Below are 14,217 nucleotides of genomic sequence, written 5' to 3'. Positions count from 1 at the left end.
AGAGCCAGGCTCTGCCTCCTCCCCAGCCCAGTAGACCTCAGCCATGGGAGGACCTTTCCATGGGGGCATTTTTTCTAGGTCCCAGACACCCTAAGCCCCACAGCTTGAACATGATGGAGAAAACCTATCACGACCCCACCCGTGGGACCCCCCCAGCTCGACACCCACCCTGCTACAGAAAGAACAGCACAGGCACGTAGAAAATTTCTGAAATAGGCTTCTGGGTTTTTATTCAAAACAACACGGTGGGAGCTGCCACTTGGTTTCTCTATGCCCGGGCCATCTGGGCCAGCAGGGACCAGCGCCGTCAGCAACCAGGAGGGAAGTTCATTCACACCATAGAAACTGTACAGCGACTGGGAGTGCGATAGTCACAGCGGCAGGGCCAGGCTGAGGGCTTCCTGGAGGAGGCGCCCTCCGCCTCCTCTCCAGGCCGCAGCTAAGCTGAGGCTCCACCAGGAACACTGATTATTGCACAAAGACAAAAAAAAAAAAAAAAAAAAGTACGTGTATCTGGGCTAAAGAGCGGCTTCTAAGACCCCAAGCCCTTACACAGCGCAGCAAAGAGGGCCGGAGGTGGCCCTGGACACAGAAGGCTCTAGGGGAAAGATCTGGCGGGAGGACGGGCCAATGGGCTGAAACCGTGCACGCTTCATCCTTTAGGGGACTGTCAGGCGCAAAGGCGGCCAGGGAGGGGACAGGAAGAGGGTTTGACCATGGCAGGCCACGGCCCCTTCGGGTCTTGGGTCCATCTGTGGGGGTGCCGAGGCTCCCGCCAGCCACCACTCCACAGAGCCCCGCGAGCAGATGGCTTGGGGTGCCGGCACCAAGTTCTCCGCTCTCCCCGGGGCCAGATCTGTGCGACTTAGGGTAAGTTTGTGCTTTTGTGATGAACAGGTCGCGGGATCAGGAGGGCAGAGGGACCATCCAGCCAACCCTTAACCATTTTGGCTTGTCCCAGCCAGGCAATCGCGGCTAATCCCCTAACTCCTGTACACAGGAGCTCACAGGAACAAAGCCAAGCGCCTGGGAATAGCATCTGGAGCCCTCCGGGAAGAAACGCCGTCTCCCGTGACCCCCCCCCCACCCCCCGGCCACCCTGGTTAACCAGGTTAACCTGGTGACACTAGGGAAGCCACTTCCCCGGTCTGTGTGTGGAACAGCAGCACACGCGGCTCAGGGCCACCATGCGGATTAAAGAAGATGACGCCTGGGCCCAGAAACTGGACGCTGCTGACCAGCACCGGATGCCAACCCTCGAACCCCAGTCTGTCCTCCACTCGGCCTTTCCGGGCCCCATGTCCCTCTTCCAGGTTCCAGCACACGCCCGTCCGGGAACATGTGGACAGGCACGCTGTCTCCCCTCTGGCCCGATCGCTCAGGGCCAGAGCAGTGCTGGGAGGGAGGGTGAGGCAGAGCTACCTGTGACCTCTTCTGCCCTGGAGGGGCACCCCGTAACAAAACAATCAGCACGGCAAGGGAGGCGGCACGAGGCTCCCGGAGCGGGCAGCTTGGGGCGCGGGCCCGGCCTCCCCCACCAGCCGAGGAGCCGGCAGGAGCAGGTGCGGACAAGACCCCCGGGGTCTACACGCTCCCTGAGCGGGAGGGCCCGGCCGACCCCTCAGCCCGGAGGCCGCCATCCTGGGAGGGGGGTTCCTTGCTTGGGCATCACCTTGGCGTCCTCACGGCGGCCCACCGTCCACGCTTCTGGGTGAGGACGGCAAAGCTGCAGAGGCTCCAGGGCTCACCCTGCGCCACCCCCCACGCCATCTCCGAAGGGAAACGCTTTACAGACCGCAAAGCTCGAGCCACCCGTTACCTCCTCCCTGGGCTGCAGCGTCCAGGCCCGAAGTGCCCAGGAGGGACCGGAGCCCATCCAGGCAGCCAACCGCCCAGTATCACTCGCCAGCCTGGCCTGAAGGCAAGTTCTTTAAGGTCAGGGTTTGGGAACGGGGCCCCCTCGGCAGGGCCCAGCAGAAGCCATTGAGGAGATCTCGCGAAGGCGAAGGGCCTGGTTATTGCTGAAGTGCCGTGTCCCCCAAACTTGCAGCCTTCCCCCTCCCCAGGACTCTGCCTGTCTGCAGACGACCTCCTCCACCACACTCCCAATGTCCTTCTTCAAAGTCGCCTTAAATCCACTCACTTTTGAAAACTTTGCCTTGACCTAAGCAAGGTCTGTGAAATCGTGGGTCCAATGTGCTGTTTATTTCCTAATAAATACTGAAATAAATGCGTAACTCTTCAAATAAAAGAAAAAAAACACCCATCTGTGAACCCGTTTGGGAAGCACTGCTATTTGAAACTTGATCTGTAGCCTGGGAAAGTGGTCGGGACAGGGGAGTGGGGCTGGTCCTAAGGCTAGGCAGGTGCTCCCGCCCCTGCTTAGAATCTTATCAGGTCTGCTTCTCCCTGAACTCCACAGGAGGGGGGGCAGAGCTGCTCAGGGGGTCAGCGGGGAGCAGGACCTCTCAGAATGACCATGACCCAAGGTCCGCCTGGAGGGTAAAAGGTAGTTAAGTAACTGTCACTGACTGTCTGAGCCCAGGGGGCCCGCAGGGCACCCTGGCCAGCACAGACCAGGCAGGTACTCTTGACCTCCAAGCATCTCATGGCCTGCTTAATACCCTTTCCCCTTCCTCTCTCCTGCAGCCTCCGTGCCTGCCCTCGGCCTTCCTGGGGGCAAAGCCATGGCAGACCCCCACCCCTGGAAGTGCCCACTGGCTGAGCCCCCTGCCCAGCCTTGGAGCTGCCCTCCACCCCCACCCCTGCGCTAAGAAATTACAACTATTCACCCCTGATTTTCCTAAAGAAAGACGTCTAACTGGTTGACTAAGAGTGTGCTCTGGGGCATCTACAAAAGACTGTTCACAACAACTAGACAGTCAGGAACAAGACAGACACCCCAATACGTGGGGGGAGGATCTTAGCGGCGTTTCTTCTTTAAAGGAAAAAAAAACGCACCCTGAATTTCACCTCTTCTTCTGGGCCTGTCTCCCCGGCCATGGGAACTTCAGAGGCCTGAGAGCCTCTCCCAAACTACTCCCAACCCAGGGGAGACACCAGAAAGCTCAGCCGTTATCACGCCAGCAGCCCCATCTGCCCTGGGGTAGGTTTGGCCTGGGTCCTAAGCATCAGGCAAAGGCCCTGTCCGGGCGCCGGCCTGCGCCCCCCAACTTTAGCACTTTCTGGAAATCATAAGCTCTCAGTAAAAAAAATAAATAAATATATATGTCTGTCTCTCTCTCTATATATGCATATATATATTATGTATATGCACGGGAAGGACCACAGCTGGGCCACGGCTGGGGCCACCACCGAGCCTCGGCTAACCCAGACCCTGCTCAAGCCCACCCTCTCGGCGGCCTGGCGCTGGCCGGCCCCTGCGCGACCCCCAGCTTGTGGCCGAAGTATTGCTGCCTGCCCCCCTGGCTCCTGAGGTAAAAGAAGGTGAGACGGGGCATCCGGCCGGGCCCCTGCAGCCTTCATCTCTTCCTCTTGCTGGCGGCCTCCCCCGGCTGCAGCTCTCCCGGGGCGGGCGGCAGCTCGGGCCGCGAGGGGCCGGGCCCGGCGCGTCCTTGCTGCGGTCGGCGGCCCAGGAGGGGCTCCGGGCCAGGCCGCGGGGCCGCGAGGGGGCGCGCGGGCGGCCGGGGCCGGCGGCCAGGCTGCTGGTGCTGCTGAACCTGCGGGCGGGCGTGAGCCCCGGCAGCGGGGGCGGCGGCCCGAAGAGGGACGTGAGCGACAGGCTGCTGAGGGTCTCCGAGTGCTCGCTGCCCGCGCCCCCGCCGCCCGCGCCGCCCCGGCCGCCTGCGCCCTCCTCGTCCGAGGGGTCCATGGAGTCGTGGTGGGTGCAGCCCGGGCTGGTGGAGCCGCCGCTGCTGTGGCTGCGCTGGTGCGCCCGCAGCCCGCGCAGGGTGAACAGGCCCCGGCCCCGCAGGCTGAGGCGGCGGCGGGCGGCGGGCGACAGGCCGGCCCGCGGGCCCAGTGCGGGGGCCGGGGGCCCCAGGGCGCGCCGGGGACTGTCGCTCAGGGTCAGGCTGTCCTCCAGCGTGGTCTGCAGGCTGCCGGCCGAGCTGCTGCGGCTGGCCTCCAACGACGTGTCGCTCCCCGTGGCCTGCAGGGAGGCAACAGGGGCTGGGGGCCGCGCAGTGTCCCCCAGCCCTGCCCCTCCTCCGGCGGCCTGCCCATCCCAGGGACACAGGCACGTTCAGCCCCTCCCGAGCCTCAGGAACTCCCTCCCGAATACGCCCAGGACCCCACAGCCTCTCCCCTCCACCACCCATCCGCGCTTCTGGGTGGTCCTCAAGGAGGTCACTGGCGGTGGCCTCCGACTGGGTTCCCTGCCCCACCGGGCTCCTCCGGTCCTCAGCTGGGAACCAGGGTCATTTTACTCAAATGCAATCACATCGGTCACACGGTCACGCCGTAGCCTCAGGGATCCACCCCACCCCTCTGGGACCTTCCTTCCCACCAATCTCCCCCTTCCCTGCCTCCAGTCCCTAACCCCACCCCCCAGCCCCAGCCCCTGCTGCCTGGAAATCTCTTCCCCAGACACCCACATAGCTCACCCCACACTGCCTTCCCAGAGCCTTGAAATGCTCCCCGCAGAGCCCCTTTCCGATGCAACATCCTCTCCAGCATGCATCACTCTCAAATCGACTGTGCTTTTTATGCATTTATTTTGGCTTCCCATCTCCCCTCTCACACCCCTGCAACACAGAAACTAAGCAGTCCACTGTGCAGCCTCCCAGCCTGGCACACAGCCTGGCACAAAGCTGGGGTCAGCGGTGGGACCAGCGCCATGCCCAGCTCTGCTGCTGTCATACTGTGTGAGCGGGGGCAGCTCCTGCTCCTCCCTGAGCCCTGGCACCCACAGAGCCTGTCCGCTCTGTGCCCTCTGCCTGCCCAGGAGGTGGCCCTGGCCAATGCTGTAGAGGAGGTCCTGCAGGCCAGACCTCCCATCCCCCAGATCTGCCCCTCCACCTCCACCTGGACATTAAGGTCACACTCAGATGTTCCCCAGCAGGAGAGCTCCCGGAGACAGGGAGGCGCCCATACCTGCCGGAGGAGGGTGCAGTTGACATTCGGCGACCGCAGGGATGCCCAGGAGCCCTGCAGGGCAATCTTGGGGAGCGTCCCAGCGCCAGCCACCTTCTCCTGCCCTTTCTGGCTGGCAGACACAGCAGGGTGGAAGAACTCCGCAGGCATGGGCAGGAGCGGGCTGGAGGTATCCGGGGAGAAGGGAGTCGGGGGTGCAGCTGGGGAAGGAGGAGAGGAGGAAGGGGAGAGGGCTCAGGCTGGTGGGTCCCTGGACGCTGGGCTCTAGGCCCGCAGGCAGAGAGGGCTTCCTAACAAAATGACTGTGAGACCGTGGGTAAGTCTCCCTCTCTGAGAGCTGGTGTCTCCACTGCGAAACCCCTGTGACTCCTGGCACGCGCAAAAGCAAGCCTTTAGAGCCAGCGGCCCCAGGCCCCAGGACCCCTGGTTTCCTTCCTCTGCGAAACAGGGACCACAGGCCTACTTGAAGGGGTGGAGAGAAGGCTGTAAGAACAAGAGCCAGCTGTGGGGCTCCCAGCCCGGGACCAGGTGCACAGCAGATGCCTGCCATGATCAGCCACCCTCTGAGGGTCTGGACACCCCATGGGGTCCAGCCAAACCTGGGGACCCTCTGGGAGGGCGGGCAAGGTGGGCACTGCACTGGATGGGCAGAGCAGACGGAATGCTGCTGGACCTGTCTGGTCTGCTCTGCTGGGGATGGAGAGGGGCAAGGAGAGGGTGAGAGGAGGGCTGGGGCAGACCTGGGGCAGAGCCAAGATGGCTAGACAGCTTGAATGCCCCCAGCCAGGGGAGGAGGGGTTCCTATTCTATATCATCTTATTATTTAAGGAACACACAAATGAATGATTAACTAAAGGGGATGGGATTTCATTCAATCAGAATGGCTCTTGGGTCCTGTGCCCTGACTTCTGGTCCAGGAAGCCTGGGGTCTGGGGTCTTGGTACCTCAACCACCAAGGTTGGCTTTAGGGAGAGTCCTTGGAAAAGTCACTCCACCCCCAGCTCCCAGAAGGCACTCCATGCCAGGCCTTCCAGAAAAGTACTTGGGGTGGGCCCAGGGTCTTGGGAGTCTCTCTTCTGCTGAGCTCCTCTCTCTGCCCTCTTCCCCAGCCAGTGCTGGGGAACCAGATTCCCATCACCCTCCAAGGGGACTAGAGGTGAAGGTGAACCCGAACGATGAACAGATGAACTTGGTCCTCTCCTCGTGCCCACAGCCCAGCCAGAAGCTCAAAGCACAAACACAGGATGCTGAAGGTAGGGCCGAAGGGTACATTTCAGGACATTTTACAAAAGGGCTACTGAGGCCATGAGGCTTCCTGTTGTTCAACATCTCCTTCTGTGAGATCTGTGGGACAAACACCTCTCAATTTCAGCTCCAGAAAATCACTATGATAATTTGGCATAATTTTGGATAATTTTCCTTCTGTTTAATGAGAGCTTCGTGTGACCTGTTTCCCTTTTCACCACAGCTCCTAGGAGCTCACCATGAATCTCCTGGGCTTCTGGTGTAATTGCTAACTCACCTCTCTGTATTATTGATCTTTTGTCATGGTTACCTCAGACCTGAGAGTCCCATCTTTTATTGTCAAGTACCCATCCGGCTCTTCCTGGACTCAGTATAATAGTCTGGGCAAAGACACTAAGGAAAGCACTCAGCCAGCCCCTCTGAAGCAGTCGCCGGAGACTGGGGCTGCGGGGAGCTGGTGGGGGGCCCCACCCTCACCTCGGCCGCTCTCATGTTTCAGCCAGGACCGGACGGGGTTGGATGGGACAGTCTCCCTCTCCCACAGGAAGTTCTCAGGATCCGACGAGACGGCCGTGTTGGACAAGGGGAAGAAGCACTCGCCCCCCTCTCCTCCGTGCATGGGCTCAGGGGCATCCGGCTCACCCTACAGGAAAGGGAGGGAGACGGGTCAGGGTGGTGGAGAAGGGGACAGAGGCCGAGCCTGCCCCAGCTGCCTTTACGCCCCTGCTCCATGGCCCGATGCTCGGGCCGCTCTTACTGCCCGAGATGGCCTTCTCCTCGCCTCTTCTACCTGCCCACAATCGTCATCTTCTAAAACCCGGTGAAAGGGCCCCACTTTCAGGAAGCCCTCTCTGGTGTTCCAAGCAGGATGCGGTTTCCTGCTCCCTCACTCCTTTCTTGACCCCGAGACCCCAAGGGTCTTCCTTGTCTCTGTAGCCGAGTGCCTGGTACAGACCTGGGCCCCGTGTAGAAGTCAAGTGCAGGTTGGCGAAGGGATCAGAAGACAGGTGGAGCACTGCGGGGCCTCCCCGTGAGCACGATCTCTCGGACAGGTCCCTTCGCTTCCACATCCATAAATGACAGAGTAAACCCTCCTTCCTGGCTGTGGCGCCCGGAAGCTGCCCGGCAGTCCTTCCGGCACTCCCTAGGCCTTTCCTCAGCCCTGCAGGCAAGGTGACCCCCGCCCAGCAAGCTCCTCCAGAGCTGCCTCAGTGCCCCCTTCCAAGGCAGATGGACCCCCCATGACTTCCTCTAGGAGTCCAGAACAAAACCAGACTACACCCACCAAAGGCCAACCAGGCCCCAGAAATGGTGACCCTGACATCCTGCGTAGGGGAGAAGCACAGGGGTGCGGGGAGATGCAGGAAGGGGCTGGGTGGCTGTGGGGGCTGCAGGAGTTGTCAGCGGTTAGGGAGGGGAGGGAGGGCGCAGGGAGGGAGGGAACTAGAAGGCAGAGCTGATGGACGATGGCCCTGGGGACAGTGGTGCCAAGCCCAGTCTGCCCTGGGGGCCTGGGGGAAAGAGCTCTCGCGGGCAGGGCCACTGCACCCCTACCTCAGGCCAGGCAGTGCCCCTCCCCCTCCACAGTTCTCTTACATCCCAGCCTCGAGGTCACAAGCCCAGCGGCAGACCCCTCCTGCCTGAGTCTGCAAGATGAACCCAGTGGCCCTTCCGGCTCTCCAGGCCTCCTCGGACCGCCGATCTCAGGGGCAGAAGCTGGGTACCGGCCCCAGGGCTGGCCTCCCTGTTCTGCCGTTGCGGCTGTGTGGGGTGCGCAAGCCGCCTCACTCCTCGGAGCCCCCATTTACTCAAGTGCGAAACGGGGCCAATCCCCAATACCAAGAATCGGGAGACAAAACCTGAGGGTAAGTGTCTGACACACAGTAGGTGCTCGCATCTGGTCCCGCTCCCCTCCGTTCTCTGCAACCTTGAGCCCCTACGCCCCATGGGTTTGTCCTGCTTGGAACAACTCCCATTAAATGAATAACAAATATCCAAATAGGGGCGCCTGGGTGGCTCAGTCGGTTGAGCGTCCGACTTCGGCTCAGGTCATGATCTCCCGGTTCGTGAGTTGGAGCCCCGCATCGGGCTCTGTGCTGACAGCTCAGAGCCCGGAGCCTGCTTCGGATTCTGTGTCTCCTCCTCTCTCTGCCCCTCCCTCACTTGTGCTCTCTCTCTCTCTCTCTCTGTCTCTCAAAAATAAATAAATGTAAAAAATAAATAAATAAAAATAAAAAATATCCAAAGAAACGAGCAGTGGCTGAGGCCACTGACTGCCATGACTGGGGCCCTAGCTGGGCCTGTTGCTGTGTGACTTCAGATAAATCACTCCACCTCTCTGAGTCCCACTGCCCTCATCTGACCCACCAGAGATGGGGGCCCACCACACAGCAGGTGCAGCGTAAATGGTGCACTGGGAAGCAGCAGTGTCCTGGCCGGCCAGGCAGAGGCCCCGCGGGGCCACTCACCCTGCTGTCTTTGGGGCCGAGTGGGCAGGCCGTGGGGCCCTCCAGACTCAGGTCATCACCCAGCAGGATGGAGGAGGACTTGTCTGAGTTCAGGGAGAAGGCCTCCGTCTCGGCCAGCTGCACCTGTGGGGAGGGGCGGCGGCCTCAGTGCGTCCCTGGGGCAGGGATGGGGCAGGTGCGGTCCTCCGGAAAGACACGGGCAGGTGGTTAGGGGTGAAGAGACCCGCTGAGCGTGGGCGCTATGCCACCACACTCAGGGAGCCCGATCCGGGCAGGGGGTGGGGGTCAACACGATGGCATCACAACCGGCAGCGTGCCAGGCCTGGGCTGGGCCCAAGGGCGGGCTTGTTGCCGTGGGCTGCGAATGCTGCAGCTGGCCCACTTGCCCCCAGGCCCAGTGCCCCTCGAAGCTGGCCGGCGTTGGCCAAGTGGGCCCAGGCTGTTCCCTCGGGTTGGCCCCCACCGCCAGGCGCCAGCTCCCTCCGAGGCTGCCCTCACCTCTTGCTTGTCGTGGTGACACTTCTCGCAGCCGGCCGGCGAGGAGTAGTGATGGAAGATGGAACCGGACAGGTTGTCAATGATGGTCAGCTCCCCCTCCAAGGAGTCCTTGATGATTAAAGAGACGCTGTCCAGCCACAGGTTCTCCTAGGCGGACGGGGACGGGGTGGGGACAGGCGGGATTATCGGCCGGGTCCGGGGACTGTGGGGTGGGCGAGGCTCGGCCGCCCTCCCGGTTCTCTGCGCCCGTGGCCTGGGCCCGACCCCCTCGTCACAGGGTCGCCCCTTCGGCGGGGCAGAGCAGGCCGGGGCCCAAACGACCGAGGTCTCTGCCTGAGGCCTCGGAGGCCCAGCTGCCCCTCCAGCCCCGCAGTGCCGCCCTCGGCGACCCTCGCGCCCTCTCCACCCCTGCCCACCTGGGCCGGAGAGTAGCAGCGCCGGCACAGGCGGCCCTCGGCGTCACCCCCCGCCGCCCGGCCCGCTCAGGCCTCGGCCGGGCGCCCCCGGGGAACTGGTGGGCGGCCGCGGGCTGGGACCCAGGCCGTGGGCCATCTCGAGCTCCAGCTCGGCGTCCATCTCGGCGTCCTCCTGGGCCTCCTTGTTGCTGTCGTCCAGGTGCTTCATGAGCACGGCCACCACCACGTTGATGAGCACGAACTGGGCCGTGAGCACGAAGCTGACGAAGTACAGCGGTGACACAAACTGCAGGCTGCTCAGGCAGCTGCGCTCATCGTGGGTGCAGTCCCGCAGCGTGTCCTGCGGCGGGTGAGGGCCAGTGAGGGCCGGTGAGGACCTGGGGCCCCATCCCCGCCCTCCACGAGCCCCTCCCTGCCCAGCCCAGGCCAGACTGGGGCCACAGCCAGAGAGTCTCTGCCAGGTGAGGAGCAGCTCCAGGGCCTGGACCCAGGAGGAGCGAGGCCTGCAGCCCCAGACCCGGGCTATGGGCCCCAAGTCCTGGCCTCGGGCAGAGTCGTGTCCCCTGGACGCGGAGCACCGATCCCGGAGCGGCAGTTAGGAGCTGACAGAACGCGTCCCGGGCTCATCGCCACCTCGCTGAGCTTTAGAGCCCCAGGCGGGTCCCTCTGCCTCCCTGTGCCCGGCACTCCCCTCCCGCGTGCAGTGGGGCACTGGGCAGGCAGGGGTCCCAGGAGCGAGCGCTGTCAGGAGCCTTGCTCCCAGAACCCAGACTGGTTTCTCTCTCCCCACGGGTACCTTCATGATCCCATTCCAGTTATCGCCGGTCGAGACCTGGAAGAGTGTGAGGAAGGCCATGCCGAAGTTCTCGAAGGTGGCGTGCCGGCTCATGCCCTCGCATGGGTTCTCATCATTGCAGACTGAGAGAAGAGAGGAGGTCGGCCCTGTCTCACTGCAGAGTCCCCTGCCTGGCCCACCCTGCACCCGGGCCTCCCGGCCCCGTCTCGGAATCCCCGATCCTCGGAAGCGCGTGTGGACCGTGCCCAGCCCGCAGATGGAGAAACTGAGGCTCAGGGAGGGCTCACACAAGCTGGCACTCAGACTCCGGTGAGCCTGGCTCCCCGCCCCCTCCCCCCACTCATATATCAGGCCCTCAGAGAGAGGATGCAGGGGTGAGGGCCAGCCCCCAAGGGAGCATCGCTTTCTGAAACCAGCCCTGTGCAGGGCTGGGTCGGCATGGACTATGTTGCCCTCGGCCTGTGCCCTGCCCGCTCTGCTCTCCAAGTCAGGGGTCTGCTGCAGAGGCCTGGAGGATGCAGTTGGATCCAGGCTAGCATCTCAAAAGCTACTACCCGTCCCCGGGGGAGGGTGTAGATGGCTGAGGGTCACCTCAGGGTGGGGCATCTCCCCACCACCGAGACCCTGATGTGATGCTCTGCGGATGTCTCAGGCCTCCCCACCCTGCCAAGGCCCTCCTCCAGGCCTGTTCCACCCCACGCCACCCCCCCCACCCCCCAGCCCCGGTCTGCTTCCGGAGTCACTCACCCAGCTTCCCGAAGAGCTCCACGCCGAGGGCGGCGTAGATAAAGAAAAGCAGCATGAAGAGAAGGCCCAGGTTGCCCACCTGTGGGGAGAGCAGGCGGGGCGGGGCCAGCCTGAGGGTCAGGCTCCAGTGCCCATGTCTGCCACCCCGCAGTGACCTCCCCGGGGGAGGCCGGGTCCCACACGGGGCACAGAATAGTAACAAAACGCTTGTGCAGCCTTTCCCGTGGGCGGCTGGTTCAAGCGCCTCGCATTCATCGGCTCGTTCACTCCACACGACCATCCGTGAGCTACGTTTTACTCCATTCTTAAGACAGAGTCGTGCTGCGTGGTGAAGTGACTTGCCCAAGGTCACACAGCCAGTAAGTGGCAGGACTGGGATCCAAACCCAGCAGGCTGACCGCAGGCTCACAGCTGCCCCTCCACACACCTGTGTCCCCTGCCTGAATGCAGAGAGGGAGGCAGGGAAGTCTCAGCAACAGGGCTGCCTCCTCCCCGAAGCCCTCCTGGATCCCTCCAGTCTGACAGTGTGAGTGTAACCGGGGGACCCCTGTCCCTGTCCTCTGCTGGTCTGAGAAGTCCTTGAGAGCAGGGACATGGCTGGATTAAGTCGCATCTGCCGCCTCAGGCCAGCACGGGGCCTGGCCGTGGAGAGAAGTGCACACAGGAGTCAGGCAGGATTGTGAGCCCCAGAAGCTTCCTGCAAACCCAGCCACCCCCATCCCACAGCTCCTGTGGGAACAAAACGTCCCAGATGACAAACCTATTTCAAATCTATCCATACACCGGAGACCGCCTTTAATTCGGGCAATGGTTAAGACAAGGCTTGAACATACTCTTGCCCTGGAAATGGAATACCTCCTAGAGCCCTCAGAAGGCCTGCACGAACAGAATCAGAAGGGGGTTTGCGTCGATTGCTACAGGGTAAACACGTTAGCCACAAACTCGTATCGTTCCTCTGCTCCAGAGGAGGATTTCCTTCTGGGCTGCCCTACAATCCTGCCAATCGTGTCCAACTAATTAAAAGATGCCCTATTCATTAGCGGTACGAGCACCTCTTAAGCAGCTACAAAGCAAGGCACTGGGCACGGCCCTGGCCCTCGGGTCAGCCTCCCTCCCTACGCAGGCCCAGGTGAGCCGCGCTTCTGAACCAGGACGGACCTCACCTTCCCCATCAAGCCCTCCCTCCGCCTCCAGCACCTCCCTGTGCTTGCACAGCTGCGGCAGCCTTCTCACTGGCCTCCCTGCCCCCAGCCTCTCCTGCAACCCACTCACCTCACGGTCAGTAGAGCAGCCTTCTAAAAGGCAGCTCTGCCTGAGGCCTCCCTTGTCTAGAACCTCTCGTGATGCCCACTGCCCACAGGGTGAAGTCCAAGTTTGCTGTCCTGGCATCGAAGCCCTTTGTGACCTAGCCCTGTGGGCCCCTTCCCGGCCTAACCTTCCAACCCCAGACTCCAGCCAGAAATCAGATGCCATTTGCACAGTCTGTTCCCTCTGCAGGGAGAACCGTCCCTCTGCCTTTGCCTGGTAAATGCCTCTGCCCCACCCCTCAAAGCCCAGGTCACAAGTCACCTCCTCTGGGCCTTCCTTGTTGCCTCCTCCCTCTGCATCGGGCGGGGCTGGGCGGGAAGTGTCATTTTCATACCACTCTATATAGAATGGAGGAGGAAAGGTGCGACGTCCATATGACAGCTAACAGATTATGGGGGATGAAGGTGCTGATGTAATTCTAATTACTATTATGTTTCCTACTTGAAGCTGGGTCCTCCTGGGCATCTCCGCGTACCCTGTACAAGCTCAGGATTGCCTAGGGGTCAGGGCATCAGAAAGGCGGAGGAGGAAGGCGTAAGGAAGCCAGGGAGGCTGGGGCCTCACGCTCCCCACCCCCATCCCTAGGGAATCTCACAGGGCGCCTCCTATAACCCAAGTCCCGAGCCCCGCTTGATGAGCTTTGATTGACTGTTTCACACGACACCCCTCGAGATAAGCACTGTTATTATTGCCACTTCACAGGCAAAGAAACCGAGACGTGAGAAGTTAAGTCGCGTGCCCCTGGCCTCACAGAGGACTAGGCCTTGACAAGACGCAAGGTGGCTTGAGTCTGGGCTCCAACCCACCTCCTGTCTGCACACCCCCCACCAAGCCCAGCTCCCCCCCACCTCCCATGTGCCAACCCCCTCTGAAGACATTTCCCGTCAAGAAAAACCACGTCTCTTTGAGTGCACACCCCGCTTGCTTTCCAGCCAGACCCGACGCGACGACCCGTGCGGCTGTCCCTTTGCAAGCAGGCTGCTGGGATGCTCACGCCAAACGAGAATGGAACTCGCTAGCACCCACAGCCCGGGTCCCTGAGAGAGTCAGCTCTTCCCCCACCTTCCCAGGGTGGCTAATCTTTCACCCTCATTTTTATCGCGCAGTATTCGTGCCCTTTAAAACGCCTAAAACTCCTGAAGACTAGATGAGTCACAGTGAATAAACGAATGTGCCTGAGGCTCACCTCAGAGCAGGTCACCCTGAGGGGAGGGATGGGGGGGAGGGGAGGGGACGACTGGGACTGCAGAATTCCCAGGAGAATGAAAACTGCACCCTCTGTGGCCCTGATCCTCTCTCCCTTCCACTGAGCAATGGGCTGCGGGTGGGGGGACTTGCCTCCATCCTAGGGTTTCCACCCAGGTCAAGGTCTCACGATGTCCCCCCCAAACATGTCTTATCTGAACCCCCCCCCCCATTCACATCACCACCTCCTTCTGCCAAGCCACTCTATAAGGTCAAGCTCAAAGTCCCCTGACGCCTTCCCTGACTTCCCCCATGGAGCATCAGGACCCCCATCCCTCTCTCCCACCACTTTGTAGGCCACCCTACGTTGCCCTGCGGCATCTGTCCTTCCCGGTAGTCTGTCCTTCCCACTCCCGAAGGCAAAATATGGCTCCTGAGAGCCCAGCTCAGCGCCAAGAACAGAGCAGGCCTTGGGGAGCACCTGAAGTGAGGAAGACAG

At 61.8% G+C, this 14,217-nt stretch overlaps 1 protein-coding gene across 1 annotated transcript in view; it reads right to left on the bottom strand.

Moving 5' to 3' along the window:
* Positions 1–221: 221 nt before the first annotated feature.
* CACNA1I (calcium voltage-gated channel subunit alpha1 I) overlaps positions 222–14,217 on the bottom strand; it is a 136,920-nt gene continuing 122,924 nt past the window's right edge. The window contains 10 exon segments of the mRNA XM_042993317.1: positions 222–3,562; positions 3,565–4,111; positions 5,056–5,255; positions 6,778–6,943; positions 8,769–8,891; positions 9,267–9,413; positions 9,683–9,733; positions 9,735–10,022; positions 10,479–10,600; positions 11,226–11,304. Coding sequence (XP_042849251.1) covers positions 3,483–3,562; positions 3,565–4,111; positions 5,056–5,255; positions 6,778–6,943; positions 8,769–8,891; positions 9,267–9,413; positions 9,683–9,733; positions 9,735–10,022; positions 10,479–10,600; positions 11,226–11,304 — 1,803 coding nt within the window. The 3' untranslated portion in view covers positions 222–3,482.

Source organism: Panthera tigris, chromosome B4, assembly GCF_018350195.1.
Source record: "Panthera tigris isolate Pti1 chromosome B4, P.tigris_Pti1_mat1.1, whole genome shotgun sequence".
Classification (NCBI taxonomy): domain Eukaryota; kingdom Metazoa; phylum Chordata; class Mammalia; order Carnivora; family Felidae; genus Panthera; species Panthera tigris.
Note: the sequence above shows the minus strand (reverse complement) of the source record. Positions and strands in the feature narration are given on the sequence as shown.